General features: G+C 37.6%; 1 protein-coding gene across 2 annotated transcripts in view; it reads right to left on the bottom strand.

Annotated features, from left to right (window-relative positions):
• LOC124555103 (ATP-binding cassette sub-family C member 4-like) overlaps positions 1–16,723 on the bottom strand; it is a 264,506-nt gene that overhangs the window by 65,195 nt on the left and 182,588 nt on the right. For both annotated transcript variants that reach the window (XM_047128901.1, XM_047128902.1), the window contains exons 14-16: positions 13,935–14,128; positions 4,435–4,789; positions 4,187–4,337 (exon numbers count right to left, since the gene is read on the bottom strand). In XM_047128901.1, the coding sequence (XP_046984857.1) occupies positions 4,187–4,337; positions 4,435–4,789; positions 13,935–14,128 (700 nt within the window). The remainder of the gene's footprint in view (positions 1–4,186; positions 4,338–4,434; positions 4,790–13,934; positions 14,129–16,723) is intronic.

Raw genomic sequence — 16,723 nt, 5'->3', positions numbered from 1 at the left:
TGCAGCAATCCATTTATTCTCCTAAGATACTACTCCTTAGCTGCTACTGTTGAAGTGGCTACTTTGGAAACTGTCTCCTCCGATATTAATTTAAATAATGTACACAATTTAGAGAACTCAGTACCTAATTTGTTTTTCATTTACACTTCATCTCATATTTAATTTGCCAATACCCTAGAATAAGTATGCGTTTTATGCTCAGAGAAGATCTTTTAGTAGGCCTGCATTTTTTAGTAGACTTTTCTTTGACTTCAATATCTGACAATAATGATCAGAGAGGTCAAGATCTTTTATAAATACTTTATGATTTTCCCTGTCAATATCTGTAAGTACAGTGTCCAAGACTCATGATGAATCTTTTGATATCCTAGCAGCAGTGTTTACCTTTTGCACCATGCCTATAGTCTCCAAAATGTTAAAGAAGTTATTACTAATTGTACCATCAGTGGTGGCCCTTAGTGGTGGGCAGTACACATACATAATGATTAATTTTTATTGATGTCTTGTTTTGTTAATTCAGTGGCAGACAATCCAAAATGTTTATCTACAATCATTGTGATCAGGTCTGCCCTAGCTTTAATATATGTGTCATTTCAGATATACAGGGTGTTACAAAAAGGTATGGCAAAAAAAAAAAGATTCCAGTACTGAGGCCTTCTGGAGGTGGTTGGGGGGGGGGGGGGGGTTCTGAAATTTAGACTTGTTAAAACGTTACTTTAACACTTTTCTGCACATTTTAAAAGTTCAGATACAACATTTGCTCTGGTAAAAAATAAAGTTCTATTGTACCACATCTTAAAACCTGTGGTTCTGATTTTTTTTTCATCAGAGGTACCAGTACAAGGATATATGTGTGTGTGTGTTTATGTATGTGTCTGAAACCAACAATTTAACCCAAGAGTGATAGTAGAATCTTAACTTCCACAGTGATGTGGCACTAGCTACTGGTGAAAGCTTATATCAGTAAGACCACAGAACTTTAAATTTAGTTAGACACATGTCTTACATAACGACAGCTGACAGTTAGAATAGCATGTAGAAATTGTTTACAAAGCATTACTTGTGTTTTGTCTATTTTTCCAAGTTTTATTTCATTTTGCATTCTATCAAAAGCAAGTATTTATAACTGTAGAACTGAATTTTACAGAAACATCTTACAAAAAATGATTGATGTTTTTTTACATTAAACTTTGTGTCATAATTAAATCCTCTAAGTTTGTGTTTTATCTCATTTAACCACAAGCAAAAAATTAATGTAAGTCCCCAAAAGTTCAGTGATTTCTTTATTAAATCTGTTGAAGATGTAGGAAACCTGATATCAATTCATCAGAGTTACTTTCTAAAAATGTTTGCAGAACACCAACAGACACAGGAACGTTTATGTTCTCCAAGGTCTCACCTAGTCATGTCCTAAGCATTGTAAAACGGATGAAATCTTCAGACAGTGTAGATATATATGACATATCCTGTAATTTACTAAAGAAAGTAATAGACTATATTGTGTACCCCTTAACTTTCTGTATAAATAAATGCATATCTGATGGATATTTTCCCGAAGAACTCAAAGTGGCTAGGGTAGTTCCAATACATAAAAAGGGAGATATGGACTCACCTTCCAGTTACAGACCAATCTCCATAGTTCCAGCTTTTTCTAAAATACTGGAATGTGTAATTTACCAACAGCTATCTGTCTATTTTGAAAAATTAGGAATAATTAGCGAATCTCAGTACGGTTTTAGGAAAAAGTTGTCTACTGTGGATGCTATAGACTTTGTAGTCAAATACTTACATCAAGCGTTTGAGGATAAGGGCTATGCTCAACTAACATTTTGCGATCGAAGCAAAGCTTTTGACTGTGTAAAGCATAAGCCACTCGTAGAAAAACTGGAATTCTATGGCATTAGACATAAGAGCCTTAAATTAATAAAATCATATCTTCAGAATCGTAAGCAAGTTGTTTTTGTAGGGAGAGAAACGTCGAGTATAGAACAAGTCAAGGTAGGTGTTCCGCAGGGATCTGTGCTGGGCCCCTTTTTGTTCCTGATAATGATAAATGATCTGCCGTCATTTATAAAGTCCACCACTGTGTTGTATGCAGATGATACAACATTTCTTCATGCTAGTGATGATTTCAATAGCCTTAAAACTTGTGCAGCAAAGACAATTGACCAAGCATCCTATTGGTTCAAGGCAAATGGATTCCTGCTGAATGAAAACAAAACACAGCAGATGGTCTGTAGTCTTAGAGACAAGCTTCTGTCAGATGATCCAAGTTATGTCAAATTTTTGGTAGTATACATTGATGATAAATAATCTTGGGGTCAACATGTACAATATATTAGTGGTAAATTGTCAAGAGTTATTTACCTGTTAAGGCGACTTATGGATTGTGTTCCTGAAAAATATATTAGAACATACTATTTTTCATTCTTTCAAAGTATAATAACATATGGAATTATTTTGTGGGGGAACTCTAGCTGTGTACATGACATATTAATACTGCAAAAAAAAGCTATTAGGATAATTACTGGTTCTGCATATAAGGCACACTGTAAACCATTGTTCTGTGAACAGAAAATCATGACTGTTATAAACTTGTACATATACTATGTTCTAATTTATATGAAGAAGAAATAACCAGAAACAAAAACCAGAGAAAATGTACATAGCCACAATACAAGAAGGAGTAAGTGCCTCTATATTCCTTACCACAGATTGTCAAAGTCACTCAACAGCTACGAAATAATGGGGTACAAATTATTTAATAATCTTCCTCAATCTGTTCAAGAATTACCTGAACAATTATTCAAACAAAAAATTTATGACTGGCTAGTCCTCCACCCATCCTATGATATAAGAGAATTTATCAACTGTAATATAATACTATAATGTTAACAACAAACCTGTTGTTTCTTTCAAACTATTAATTGTGTTTTAGTATTCCAGAATGAGATTTTCACTCTGCAGCGGAGTGTGCGCTGATATGAAACTTCCTGGCAGATTGAAACTGTGTGCCCGACCGAGACTCGAACTCGGGACCTTTGTCTTTCACGTGCAAGTGCTCTACCAACTGAGCTACCGATGCACGACTCACACCCAGTACTCACAGCTTTACTTCTGCCAGTATCTCGTCTCCTACCTTCCAAACTTTACAGAAGCTCTCCTGCGAACCTTGCAGAACTAGCACTCCTGAAAGAAAGGATATTGCGGAGACATGGCTTAGCCACAGCCTGGGGGATGTTTCCAGAATTAGATTTTCATTCTGCAGCGGAGTGTGCACTGATATGAAACTTCCTGGCAGATTAAAACTGTGTGCCCGACCGAGACTCGAACTCGGGACCTTTGCCTTTCGCGGGCAAGTGCTCTACCAACTGAGCTACCGAAGCACGACCCACACCCAGTACTCACAGCTTTACTTCTGCCAGTATCTCATCTCCTACCTTCCAAACTTTACAGAAGCTCTCCTGCGAACCTTGCAGAACTAGCACTCCTGAAAGAAAGGATATTGCGGAGACATGGCTTAGCCACAGCCTGGGGGATGTTTCCAGAATGAGATTTTCACTCTGCAGTGGAGTGTGTGCTGATATGAAACTTCCTGGCAGATTAAAACCGTGTGCCCGACCGAGACTCGAACTCCGGACCTTTGCCTTTCGCGGGCAAGTGCTTTATTTTAGTACGTATATTACGTTGTCTATTGCTGTAATGGCCGAATGGCAATAAAATTATTATTATTATTATCACTTTTATAAAACCAGTTGCAATATGAATAGGAGATGCTGTGACAAATATCACAGACATTTAATGACACATTGAAAAGATAATTACTATGATCTTATGGCTAACCAAATACTAGCTGTCACCTCTGCTGATTCATCTCTTATAGGAAAATAAATGATTGCAGAAACATGGCAATCTGTGTCTGTTATAGTCTTGAAATAGTTGTTAACATTATTTGCATATCACACCATAAAATTATTTCTGTGTAAAGTGCTAAATAATAAGACTAATCCCTCTTTGTATACATAGCCTCACAACTATTATAAAATTAAATGGAAATTCAGTAACACAGAAAAATTATATGTAACTGACAATCAAGAAATAAGATACATAAGTGGAAAATAAAATAATGGTAGCTGCTCATAAATGAAAGTAACTGGTATACTATGACTATGTAATTTATACTCACTCATTGCTTCAAGTTTCTTGGCCTCTCTAGCAGTTGATATTAGAACAATTGAGATGTAGTAGAAGAAAACAGCACAGATGACAATGGCAATAATAAGGTAATAGTTGACAATGATAACCATTACCATTATCCCACACAAAGTTAAATATATCTAAAAAATGAAGTGAAAGATTGCATTTAAGATTATAATTGAATAAAAATCATTACATAGTGTTAATTTAACAAAATTTTCTAAAGAAGTTAAGTACCTGAGTCATGAAGAGCATAGCCTGTGGTAAAAGTTCATCCATTGCTCCTACATCTTTTGAGAACCGATTGAGGATTCGACCAGATGGATTTGTATCAAAAAAACGCATTTTTGAAAGTAGTAACGCTTCAAATGCCCTATTATGCAGGTTTCGAGATGCACGCATACACAGTTTGAAGAAAGCTGCAGATCGAAGCAGTGTAAGAACTACACAACCTGCTACAAGAATACCATATCCTTCTACAAATGTTTCACTGGTTGGCTCTTGATCCCACAGCTCTATCTTGTACTGATCTGTATCATTTGTTGCCACATGATATCCACTAGTAGAATATCTTTCTGCTTCCGTATTTGACCTGGAACAGTTTTTAATAGCTATCTGTTTTACTGAGTATGGTATTATGACAAAAGTATTATATAGTCAAGGGAAAAAAGGAGATGAAATTTCAGGGCCACAATCAAAGAGAATACATATACTAGTGAGCATAATTTTCTTAAAAACCTGTAACTGCAAGAAGTCATTAGTGGTATCAGCTAATCATTTCTTGGTGTAAAGTCTGATGTGAGACTCAGCACCATTCAGTAATAATTAACTGAACTTTACTGTAAAAAATTGGGCTGCAGTAGTCTAGTTTTAGAGATAATTCATAAATTAAAATAATGTTTTATTTAATTATCGTTGCTAATATAATACTTCTTTTTTAATGTCTACAGTATGTAATCATGCATCAGACTACTACATCTAGATAATATTAAGGAATTATGAATCATTTGCCACCTTTTCAACATCTGACACTCATTTATGGGAATTTGTACACCTGTACAAACCAGCCGGCAAAAAGACAGAGAAAAGTGCAGGTGATGAGATTTTGTTATTAAAGTTGTCTTTGCTCCTATTAATGCTGGCTGAATTATAGCCTAAACCATTTTAAGTCTTTTTGTTGCCCATGAATATGAAGACTGTTTCATAGAGTGTGGCACTGCATCCCAAAAATTGAATCAGTCCAAAAACTGTGAACACTAAAGACAGTCTTTGTCAGTCTGGGAAAAGAAAATTGTGAACAGCATTGAATAATTGTAACTCTGCTGAGAAGAGTTCACTGAGGACACCATTAATATTGAACACAGTGTACGGTACTGCTGCTTATGCCATCACATCTGGTACACAGCATAGCTACAGAGGGCACCATCAATCAGGCAATCTTCAACTGTGGGGCAACAAAGTTCTGATCAGTTACAAGCAAGATGGAGTTCATAAACAGGACACTACGCATCCACCACAAGACCTACAAACAGTTAACTCCATCCAACAATAGTTATGTCTGCCACCACAGAGACTCCTGACACCAGGAACACTGTGACATAGATCACACATTGACAACCTTCTGCTGCTTGTGGATAAATGTGGATGCAGACATACTTGGACAGTGCATTGCAAGCAACAGTTGCCTGCAATTCCATTTGCAATTATTCATCAGTCACTGATGAGTTCCATTTGCTGCCGTTGCAGCCCAGTTCCTGGTAACAAGTGATCATTAGACGGTAAACGCTGAGTGCCAAAGTGTCATTCACATCAGAGTGTTATATCTCTTTATATTCTACTAATTATCCCTTCACAATTCTATGAGTGAATTATGTTTCCTACTTGACCATCTATATACTCGCAGAATTGATTTGCAAAGTAGTACAGTACTATTACTATTCCATGAGTGCATGATTACTCTTGGTAATATTCTCTCTGGTGTGTTGAGAGGACTTCTAGGATCTTCTCCGTGCCAAATAGCCGCATTGAATAATTGTAATTTTGCTATCGAGATTACTGGAAGAATGAGATTGAAAATATATTGTATGCTACTCAAGAAAATATATACTGAGCATTTACATCAAAGGTGTGTAAGGAATTTCATTATATATGTATTCTCTAATTGGAAATTTGCATGGATGTGTCGTTTCGTTGGTAATCAGAAGGGATCTTCCAATGAATTGGAAATGAACCTGCAATTATTAGATCCAAGAGCTCCATTATTTCATCGGATAATTAAACTCTATCAAAGCAAACTTTCCGCTTGATCTGAGGTTTCCCGACTGACTACGCAACACAAGAAAACCAAGATATTTTATTTACACAGGATTGCAGATCGCTTCGAATCATCGAGACTGCAGACTAGGAGAGTCATCGTCCGATTCTGATTAAACAAGTAAAGCTTAATTATAACTTTCTTGAGCGACTGTGATGACTGTGATATGGCTACTTATGATGAGATCATTAATAAAATACTGATAACTAACTTTCCTCCTCACTAGCAACCAGTATAAACACAATATTAATTAAAATTATAAGAGACTGAACAACTAACTGGTAATTAGAGCAGTACAGACTGAACATCTGTAGATCATATCATTCTCTTTTACTGTAAAAGGTTAGATGTGTGTAGGACTTTAACTACAAAGCCAAGCATCATACACCACTTAAGGTTGAGTATTAACTGTATTTTATTTTTAATAAATGATAATTTCTTGTTTGGCATTGTGTTGCTCATCATATCTGTGTTATAGTTACAACTACTCTGAGATCAAACCAGATGCTAGCATGCAACCAAGCTACCCTGTACAGCGCCTATTTTCTGTGGTATAGGGTTTGCTTCCTGCTACCTTTCTTGTTGGACACCATGCTTGTCTTGGGGAACACAACAGTATATACAATTATTTAATGAAATTTTGTAACAATATGAAAATGTCAAATGAATTACATCAAAACACTTCCAAATGTGATTAATATTTTGAGCAATAGTAGTGGCAGTGGAATATCAAAGAGGAAAATAACAGGGTTATAAATACAAAATCAAATAGGGGTAATGCAGGAATAGGTTTAATAATGAATAAAAAAATAGGAGTGCGGGTAAGCTACTACAAACAGCATAGTGAACGCATTATTGTGGCCAAGATAGATACGAAGCCCAAGCATACCACAGTAGTACAAGTTTATATGCCAACTAGCAGCTGACGAAGAGATTGATGAAATGTATGATGAAATAATAGGAAATGAGACACTTAAAGTAGTAAAGGAGTTTTGCTATTTGGGGAGCAAAATAACTGATGATGGTCGAAGTAGAGAGGATATAAAATGTAAGCTGGCAATGGCAAGGAAAGCGTTTCTGAAGAAGAGAAATTTGTTAACATCCAGTATTGATTTAAGTGTCAGGAAGTCATTTCTGAAAGTATTCGTATGGAGTGTAGCCATGTATGGAAGTGAAACATGGACGATAAATAGTTTGGACAAGAAGAGAATAGAAGCTTCCGAAATGTGGTGCTACAGAAGAATGCTGAAGATTAGATGGGTAGATCACATAACTAATGAGGAAGTATTGAATAGGATTGGGGAGAAGAGAAGTTTGTGGCACAACTTGACCAGAAGACGGGATCGGTTGGTAGGACATGTTCTGAGGCATCAAGGGATCACCAATTTAGTATTGGAGGGCAGCGTGGAGGGTAAAAATCGTAGAGGGAGACCAAGAGATGAATACACTAAGCAAATTCAGAAGGATGTAGGTTGCAGTAGGTACTGGGAGATGAAAAAGCTTGCACAGGATAGAGTAGCATGGAGAGCTGCATCAAACCAGTCTCAGGACTGAAGACCACAACAACAACAATGATGAAATAAAATAAATTATTCAGATAGTGAAGGGAGGCGAAAATTTAATAGTCATGGGTGACTATAATTTGATAGTAGGAAAAGGGAGAGAAGGAAACATAGTAAGTGAATATGGATTGAGGGGAAGAAATGAAAGAGGAAGCCGCCTGGTAGAATTTTGCACAGAGCATAACTTAATCACAGCTAACACTTGGTTGAAGAATCATGAAAGAAGGTTGTATACATGGAAGAAGCCTGGAGATATTAGAAGGTATCAGACAGATTATATAATGGTAAGACAGAGATTTAGGAACCAGGTTTAAATTGTAAGACATTTCCAGGGGCAGATGTGGACTCTGACCACAATCTATTGGTTATGAACTGTAGATTAAAACTGAAGAAACTGCAAAAAGGTGGGAATTTAAGGAGATGGGACCAGGATAAACTGACTAAACCATAGGTTGTACAGAGTTTCAGGAAGAGCATAAGGGAACATTGACAGGAATGGGGGAAAGAAATACAGTAGAAGAAGAACGGGTAGCTTTGAGGGCTGAAGTACTGAAGGCAGCAGAGGATCAAGTAGGTAAAAAGATGAGGGTTAGTAGAAATCCTTGGGTAACAGAATAAATATTGGATTTAATTGATGAAAGGAGAAAATATAAATATGCAGTAAATGAAGCAGGCAAAAAGGAATACAAACGTCTCAAAAATGAGATCGACAGAAAGTGCAAAATGACTGGGCAGGGATGGCTAGAGGACAAATGTAAGGATGTAGAGGCTTATCTCACTAGGTGTAAGATAGATACTACCTACAGGAAAATTGAAGAGACCTTTGGAGAAAAGAGAACCACTCATATGAATATCAAGAGCTCAGATGGAAACCCAATTCTAAGCAAAGAAGGGAAAGCAGAAAGGTGGAAGGAGTATATATATAGAGGGTCTATACAAGAGTGATGTACTTGAGGACAATTTTATGGAAATGGAAGAGGATGTAGACGAAGATGAAAAGGGACATATGATAATGCGCGAAGAGTTTGACAGAGCACTGAAAGACCTGATTCGAAACAAGGCCCCGGAAGTAGACAACATTCCATTAGAACTACTGACAACCTTGAGAGAGCCAGTCCAGACAAAACTCTACCATCTGGTGAGCAAGATGTATGAGACAGGTGAAATACCCTCAGACTTCAAGAAGAATATAATAATTCCAATCCCAAAGAAAGCAGCTGTTGACATATGTGAAAATTACCGAACTATCAGTTTAATACATCACAGCTGCAAAGTAATAATACGAATTATTTACAGATGAATGGAAAAACTGGTAGAAGATGATCTCAGGGAAGATCAGTTTGGATTCCATTGAAATATTGGAATCCGTGAGGCAATACTGACCCTACGACTTATCTTAGAAGCTAGATTAAGGAAAGGCAAACCTACATTTCTAGCATTTGCAGACTTAGAGAAAGCTTTTGACAATGTTGACTGGAATACTCTCTTTCAAATTCTGAAGGTGGCAGGGGTAAAATACAGGGAGCGAAAGGCTATTTACAATTTGTACAGAAACTAGATGGCAGTTATAAGAGTCGAGGGATGTGAAAATGAAGCAGTGGTTGGGAAGGGAGTGGAGACAGGGTTGTAGCCTCTCCCCAATGTTATTCAATCTGTATATTGAGCAAGCAGTAAAGGAAACAAAAGAAAAAAATTGGACTAGGTATTAAAATCCATGGAGAAGAAATAAAAACTTTGAAGTTCACCGATGACATTGTAATTATGGCAGACACAGTAAAGGACTTGGAAGAGCAGTTGAACAGAATGGACAGTGTCTTGAAAGGAGGATATAAGATGAACATCAACAAAAGCAAAACTAGGATAGTGGAATGTAGTTGAATTAAGTCGGGTGATGCTGAGGTAATTAGATTAGGAAATGAGGCACTTAAAGTAGTAAAGGAGTTTTGCTATTTGGGGAGCAAAATAACTGATGGTGGTCGAAGTAAAGAGGATATAAAATGTAGACTGGAAATGGTAAGGAAAGCGTTTCTGAAGAAGAGAAATTTGTTAACATCAAGTAACGATTTAAGTATCAGGAAGTCGTTTCTGAAAGTATTTGTATGGAGTGTAGCCATGTGTGGAAGTGAAACATGGACGATAAATAGTTTGGACAAGAAGAGAATAGAAGCTTTCAAAATGTGGTGCTACAGAAGGATGCTGAAAATTAAATGGGTAGATCACATAACTAATGAGGAGGTATTGAATAGAATTGGGGAGAATAGGAGTTTGTGGCACAACTTGACTAGAAGAAGGAATCGGTTGGTACGACATGTTCTGAGGCATCAAGAGATCACCAATTTAGTTCAAATGGTTCAAATGGCTCTGAGCACTATGAGACTTAACTTCTGAGGTCATCAGTCCCCCAGAACTTAGTACTACTTAAATATAACTAACCTAAGGACATCACACACATCCATGCCCAAGGCAGGATTCGAACCTGCGACCGTAGCAGTCATGTGGTCCCAGACTGTAGCGCCTAGACCCACTCGGCCACACCGGCCGGCTACCAATTAAGTACTGGAGGGCAGCATGGAAGGTAAAAATCATAGAGGGAGACCAAGAGATGAATACACTAAGCAGATTCAGAAGGATGTAGGTTGCAGTAGGTACTGGGAGATGAAGAAGCTAGCACAGGATAGAGTAGCATGGAGACCTGCATCAAACCAGTCTTAGGACTGCAGACCACAACAACAACAACATATTATGTAATCCCATAAAATGAGGGAAAACATAACCTGTTTTTGTTGAACAAATTGGCAATCAGTTGCACAAAAGAAATTTTGTTTCTTTCAGATAGTTAGTGTTGTTCTTCAGAAAATCAGAATTACCACATTATCAGTGAGCATTAGAAATAAGCAGGTGTATGCAACATAGTACTGCAGTCATATATATCTTGGTACATGTACAAATATGGTACAAGGACAACAAACAATGAGTGCAAACATCAAGAGTTCTTGCATGATGTCTGCACTTGTCATTTCATGTCCTTATACCATGTTTGTGCAAGCACTATGATCTGTATGACTCCAGTATTATGCTGTATACACCAGCTTATTATGGACACTGACTAATAAAGCGGGAATTCTAATCTTCCAAAGTCAGGCAATAAGTGCCTGAAACCAGTAAAGAATTAAGATTTATTTTGTGCAATTGGTTGCTGATGTTCTCAAAAAATGTACTTACAGTTGCTGAAGATGAATAAAGTAGTAACCAGAAATAATAGGGTTAAAATAAGCAGCTAGGATATTGCAATTTATTGATGAAATCCACATCTAAATCCAACATTTAGTGTGAGTACTATGGAATTTTTAATCAAGCGGAGCAGCAAAATTCAGACAGATGTGAGGCAACAATGTCTGGCCAATATTACAAAGGTTAGAAGGAATGGCAGTGAGAGAATCAAGGCTGCTAAAAGTGGGTGGCAGCCATGTCTCTCAGAGGTGCCAAATAGGTGTCCTGTATGTTCTAGAAAAGTGGCATAGGAATACTTCCAGTCAAACTAAAAATTAAGATGCAGTTTGAGGGGAGAGGCACATCTTTGCAACAGCAGAATGGACTTGTTCCTGTCCCTGAAGAGGGGAGTACATGACAAAGTTCATCAGTAAATATACTGTTTGGATAAGTAAGGTATATCCTAAAAGTCTTGTGAGAGTTGCTCTGTTGGAGCTAGTAAAAATATTTTAAGTACTGATGTTACTAGAAGTGAAGCATCTGACATCACAGGCAGAAAAATATTTACAAACAGGAGTAGGGCCCCTTTGTTTGAGGACGATCGTGATGGCAGTTAGCTAAGAGCAGACCATGTCACTGGTGGGGGTCAGCCTCACTGGCATACTAAACTGAATTGGTGGTTTATTTAATGTTGTAAAGTAAAACCCTGTGAAATCACATATAAAAAGACTTTAACTAATGCACAAATGTTTTATTGTGAATGGTAACAGTAACTACAGAATTAGAAGTGTTTAGTTTGGATGAACAAAGCTTATTTTGGTTGACTGTGTCATGCCTCTCAAAAGTACTATCTTACTGTGTATATTATAGGTTTTTTGTAAGTAATCACTGATGGCCTTATGGTCAGGATGTAATGGAGAAATATAACAGTAGTGGAGCACCTTATTATGAATGGTGCTAACCAATATCTTAAGTATCCTGACATTTCATACACAACGTCCCACACAGCGGTATATCTAGTGTAGGAATCACTGCATGTGTGGGATCTCCCACAGATGTTGCTAGTTTGTAAAAAGTATGGTGGGGAAATTATTACTCAGAATTAGTGGCTCACATGGAGGTTACTGAATTCTGACATGGTGCACATGCATATCTGATTTTGAATCTAAGACTTAAGCATCCCAATTTCATTAGAAGACACAAGACCTCAACAATATAGCCTGTTTTGATCAGATATGTTTATTACTTATTTTATGACCAGTTAACCTCTTCCCTGGATTACAATTTTATTCAGAGTGTACACATGTGACATCAACAGGAGTGCAATGTCAGAACCTGCACAGCATATGAGGGACAGGTGAGTTTTTCAGGCTACAGCATCATTATGTGTTGGCTTGCAGAAACAAACAGATGGTTTTGTTTTAGAGTGCGAATGTGGGTGCCTGCAGTGCAAACCGCTGCCAATCCACAGAAGTCTTTTTAATAGAGACATTGTGTGTGTTGTGCTTTTCACCTAGCTTATAGAAATCGATGGGATATTAAGAAATAGGTGACTAAGTTACAAGTAACTCTTATGAACTATGTATAATTTAGTCTGTGTTTCAGTGTATTCATTAAGGTGTTAGGAAATGTTTCTTACAATTTAAATCTGTGGTTGGAAGAGTTCTCATATCTTGTCACACACTTTTTTCCAAGGAGAATTTCAAATATTTTTAAAATTTCCTTCCAACAAATTTAAAGAAATTCTGAGCAATTTACTCCATCTAATTTTGACAATTTGGAGTGCATAACACTTGCAATTTCTATGTGATCTTATAGATAACTTTTCAGTGTGCACCAGCCAAGTCATAAACCACATTAGTTCTTTGAACATTTAAGACCACATACATTGTGAGGATGGGTCAATGAAAAAGAGAGGAAGGAAAATTATGATTTGATGGACCATCAACAATGAGGTTATTAGAATCAGAACACATGCTCAGAATGGACAAGGATTGGGAAGTAAGATGGGGTACTGTTTTCGAAGGAATCAGCTTGGTATTGGCTTAAACTATATACAGAAACAATGGAAAACATAAATCTGGATCGCCAGATGAGCATTTGAACCTGTCTACTTCTGAAGGGTCCAGTGTGCTTATCACAATGAAAGCTGCATGCACCCTCTGTCTATAAACTGAGTGGACTTTGCTCAGTGTAAATTCACATTTTAACTGATAGATTGTTGTATTTCTGAGGCACACATAGGGAAACAACTTGGCATTTGTTTAGAAAACTGTGGAAGTTTACCTAAAACTGCTTCTCTGACTGGCCAGGTCATCATATTAACAGTTATTAGTATAGTATGTGGATTCAGTCGTGGCCTGACTTGCCTTCCTTCATTGTAAACAAGCATGCTAAACATTATGAAATAAAAGCAGGTTATTATATGGCATTGTACTTTTGATTTATATGAGTGAATTATACTTATGTCTACAAATGACTTCAGTTATTTTTACAGGTGATGTTTACTGTCATGTCAGGCACCAATATATCTCTGTGGTAATTTGTTAACACATACATCTAGACATTTATTGTATTTTTCACATAGAAAACACTACATACTCCTCCTTTAAATGTAAACTACTAAACAGAGAATCTTTTTGTAAGCTTACCAGTATGTCAACCAGTAGTCAGACCCACTTGTTGTAATTTGAGCAATCAAGAAAAAGAAAGGAATTACTGCAAGTGTGCACACATTTCCTCCTGCTTTGAAATAATGCCAATATGTAGACCATGTGAATCCTTCTCCAATTTTTTCTTCCTGGTCGTCATCAAGCACCTTACCACTTTCTTCCAGCAACACACTCTTCAAAAAAGAAATTACAGTTAAGTCTAGCCCAATCTGTTTCCCCATACTTATTACAGTACTGGAAGAAAGGTCATTTATTTCCTAATGCATTATGTTTGTTTTACCTTCTTTGTCAATATAACCACTTATTGTAAACTAAAGGTGTTGCTGAAAACACAACAGTGTGTTATGATACCCGTTGCATTAGGAGCTGTGAGCTAAAGATTATTGTTCAGTAGCACAAAACTGGTAATCTAACTGCTGCTTTACATTTCAATCAAGACAAATAAATTTATATTGAAAAGCACTTAGATTACTCTAACATCACTTTAGAAAATATGAACATGTATTCAGGAATTCAATCTGTTGAGGATCTTTGAATCTCTTTCTATAAATCAAATAAACCATTTATAACAGTCAATTACTGTCAACTGAAATTCCCAAGAGGAGAAAAACTTAAGAACTATTGTATGAGTGGTACATTCTGATAGTCTTCTGCTGTGTCTCTCCTATAAGACAGCAACCTGCTACACACACATGTCCTGTGAGTGGCACATGTCAGGCATCATCTGCCACAGCATGCATAAGTGCCTGATCTGCGCTTGTATCATATGTTGGTAAATGGACTGGACAACAACAACATGTTAGTAGGCCATGTCATATCGATGCACTGTGACAGTATTTAGGCCAGTGCACAATAACAGAACAGCCGTTCACCTCAGCGATCGAACCATTAATTCCTTTTGGTTCTATGGATGAGATACTGATGGCAGTAGTGGTCCATCAATGAGAATTCTTGCTAAGGAACATTCAGCAAGCAATTGCCATGCTGTGTTTAACTTCTAATCCCTACCAAACTTAGGACAGTGACTTTACTTCTTTACATATTAGCCTTATGCCAACTAAGTGCATGTAGCCTCCCTTTGATGAGACTATGACTACCTGTGTCATTAACTCTAGAACATTCCAAGTGAATATGAAATTGAACCTTGTTTTGTTAATCACTTTGGCCTTTGGCCAGTTAATCATTTCTTACCTTCCTTTTTGCACTCAAAGTACCAAATGAACTTTCATTGCAGGTAACTGAAAACTCTGTGAAGGAGACTTGTGTTCTTGAATATTTAATAAAATTGTTCTTGTTTACCTTGGCTGTGTTCTTATTGCACCTCAATCGTTGCACAACATTTCATTTATTGATGAAGATATAAAATTCGTGAATGTTTTGCCCTACCATTTGTTGACAAATGAACATTTTTACTAGCTCCAGTGCCACCTCTTGAAGTTTTGTCCCTTATCACTTGACAATAAGGATTTTTATGCCCCCAGTGACTCCACTCCAAGATTCCTCCCAGTTGGTAATGGGGATTTTTCTAGCCCCTTTGGCTGCAGTGCCTCCACTGGCTCCAGTGCCACCTCCATGTTTCATCCTGGAACATTTGGCAATGATATATTGTTTTTAACTGACTTTCTCATACTTGCCTTTAGACAGTCTTTCCTTTGGCTCCAGGGCTCAAAAGTTTCATCCCACCACTAGTGACGGCTTCAACCTTTTGTCCCACCATTGACAACAGCTTCTACGTTTCATCCCACTATTGGCAATGGGATAAACATTTTCATTGGCTTCATAATCACCATTGTCTCTGCACCACTGCCAAACATTTCATCCCATCAACTGGCAATTAGTCAGAAGAATTTTTCATCACCTCCACTGTCACCATTGGCTCCAGAACCACCTGTCAACTTTTGTCCTATCAACTGAAAACAAGTACATTTGTCTTCAACATAGAAGTGATTCCCTAAGTCTTATCTTTTTTGCAAAAAAATGCAGCAGACGCTAACCAGTGTCATCATGACACCAGAGGTACCCACCAGTCATCCCAAATGCACATCCAAGACCAACCACCGCTGGCCAATACTGTTGCAGCTTCCTACTTCTGGCACATGGCCAGAATCCTCATCCTAATACTGCACCACACATGGACCTTACAGTGACTCCTACCAACAATGCTCTGCTATTGAGCCCATTTCCTTTCCCCTGCTCTAGCCCATGTGTAATCCACACACACAATTTCTGATTCTCTTTCCTGTGCCTAATCCACACACACATTTTATGAATATCCTTTCTGTGCCTAATACACACACACACACACACAAACACACACACACACACACACACACACACACACACACACACACACACACACACACACACAGTGCTCTTCTGCTCATGTATGCTCTCCAGGCACAATTTTTCTACCTTTTGGGTGCTCTCACCCTCACATCCATCCTCTGGGTGCAATTTACCATGTCATGTCAATGTTGCTTTCACACCACACTATCAGCCATCTGCATAAAGTATATCTATAACTACATTTTGTATCATTGCTGATTCATTCCAGATAGCTTGCTCCTTGGCTGCTACCAGTCTTGCCAACTGCTCCAAATGTGCCTGCACCTGGACCCTAGCCTATGGACATGGCTGCAGGCCATCTCTGACATCACTTCCTCAGGGCAAACACCACAACACCTCCTCACCCTATGTGTCCTGACAGAGCTGCCAGATCTTGAAAAAGAGGGGAGATAGAGTTGCAACCATAACTCTTCACTAATATG

This window comes from Schistocerca americana, chromosome X, assembly GCF_021461395.2.
Source record: "Schistocerca americana isolate TAMUIC-IGC-003095 chromosome X, iqSchAmer2.1, whole genome shotgun sequence".
Taxonomy (NCBI): domain Eukaryota; kingdom Metazoa; phylum Arthropoda; class Insecta; order Orthoptera; family Acrididae; genus Schistocerca; species Schistocerca americana.
Note: the sequence above shows the minus strand (reverse complement) of the source record. Positions and strands in the feature narration are given on the sequence as shown.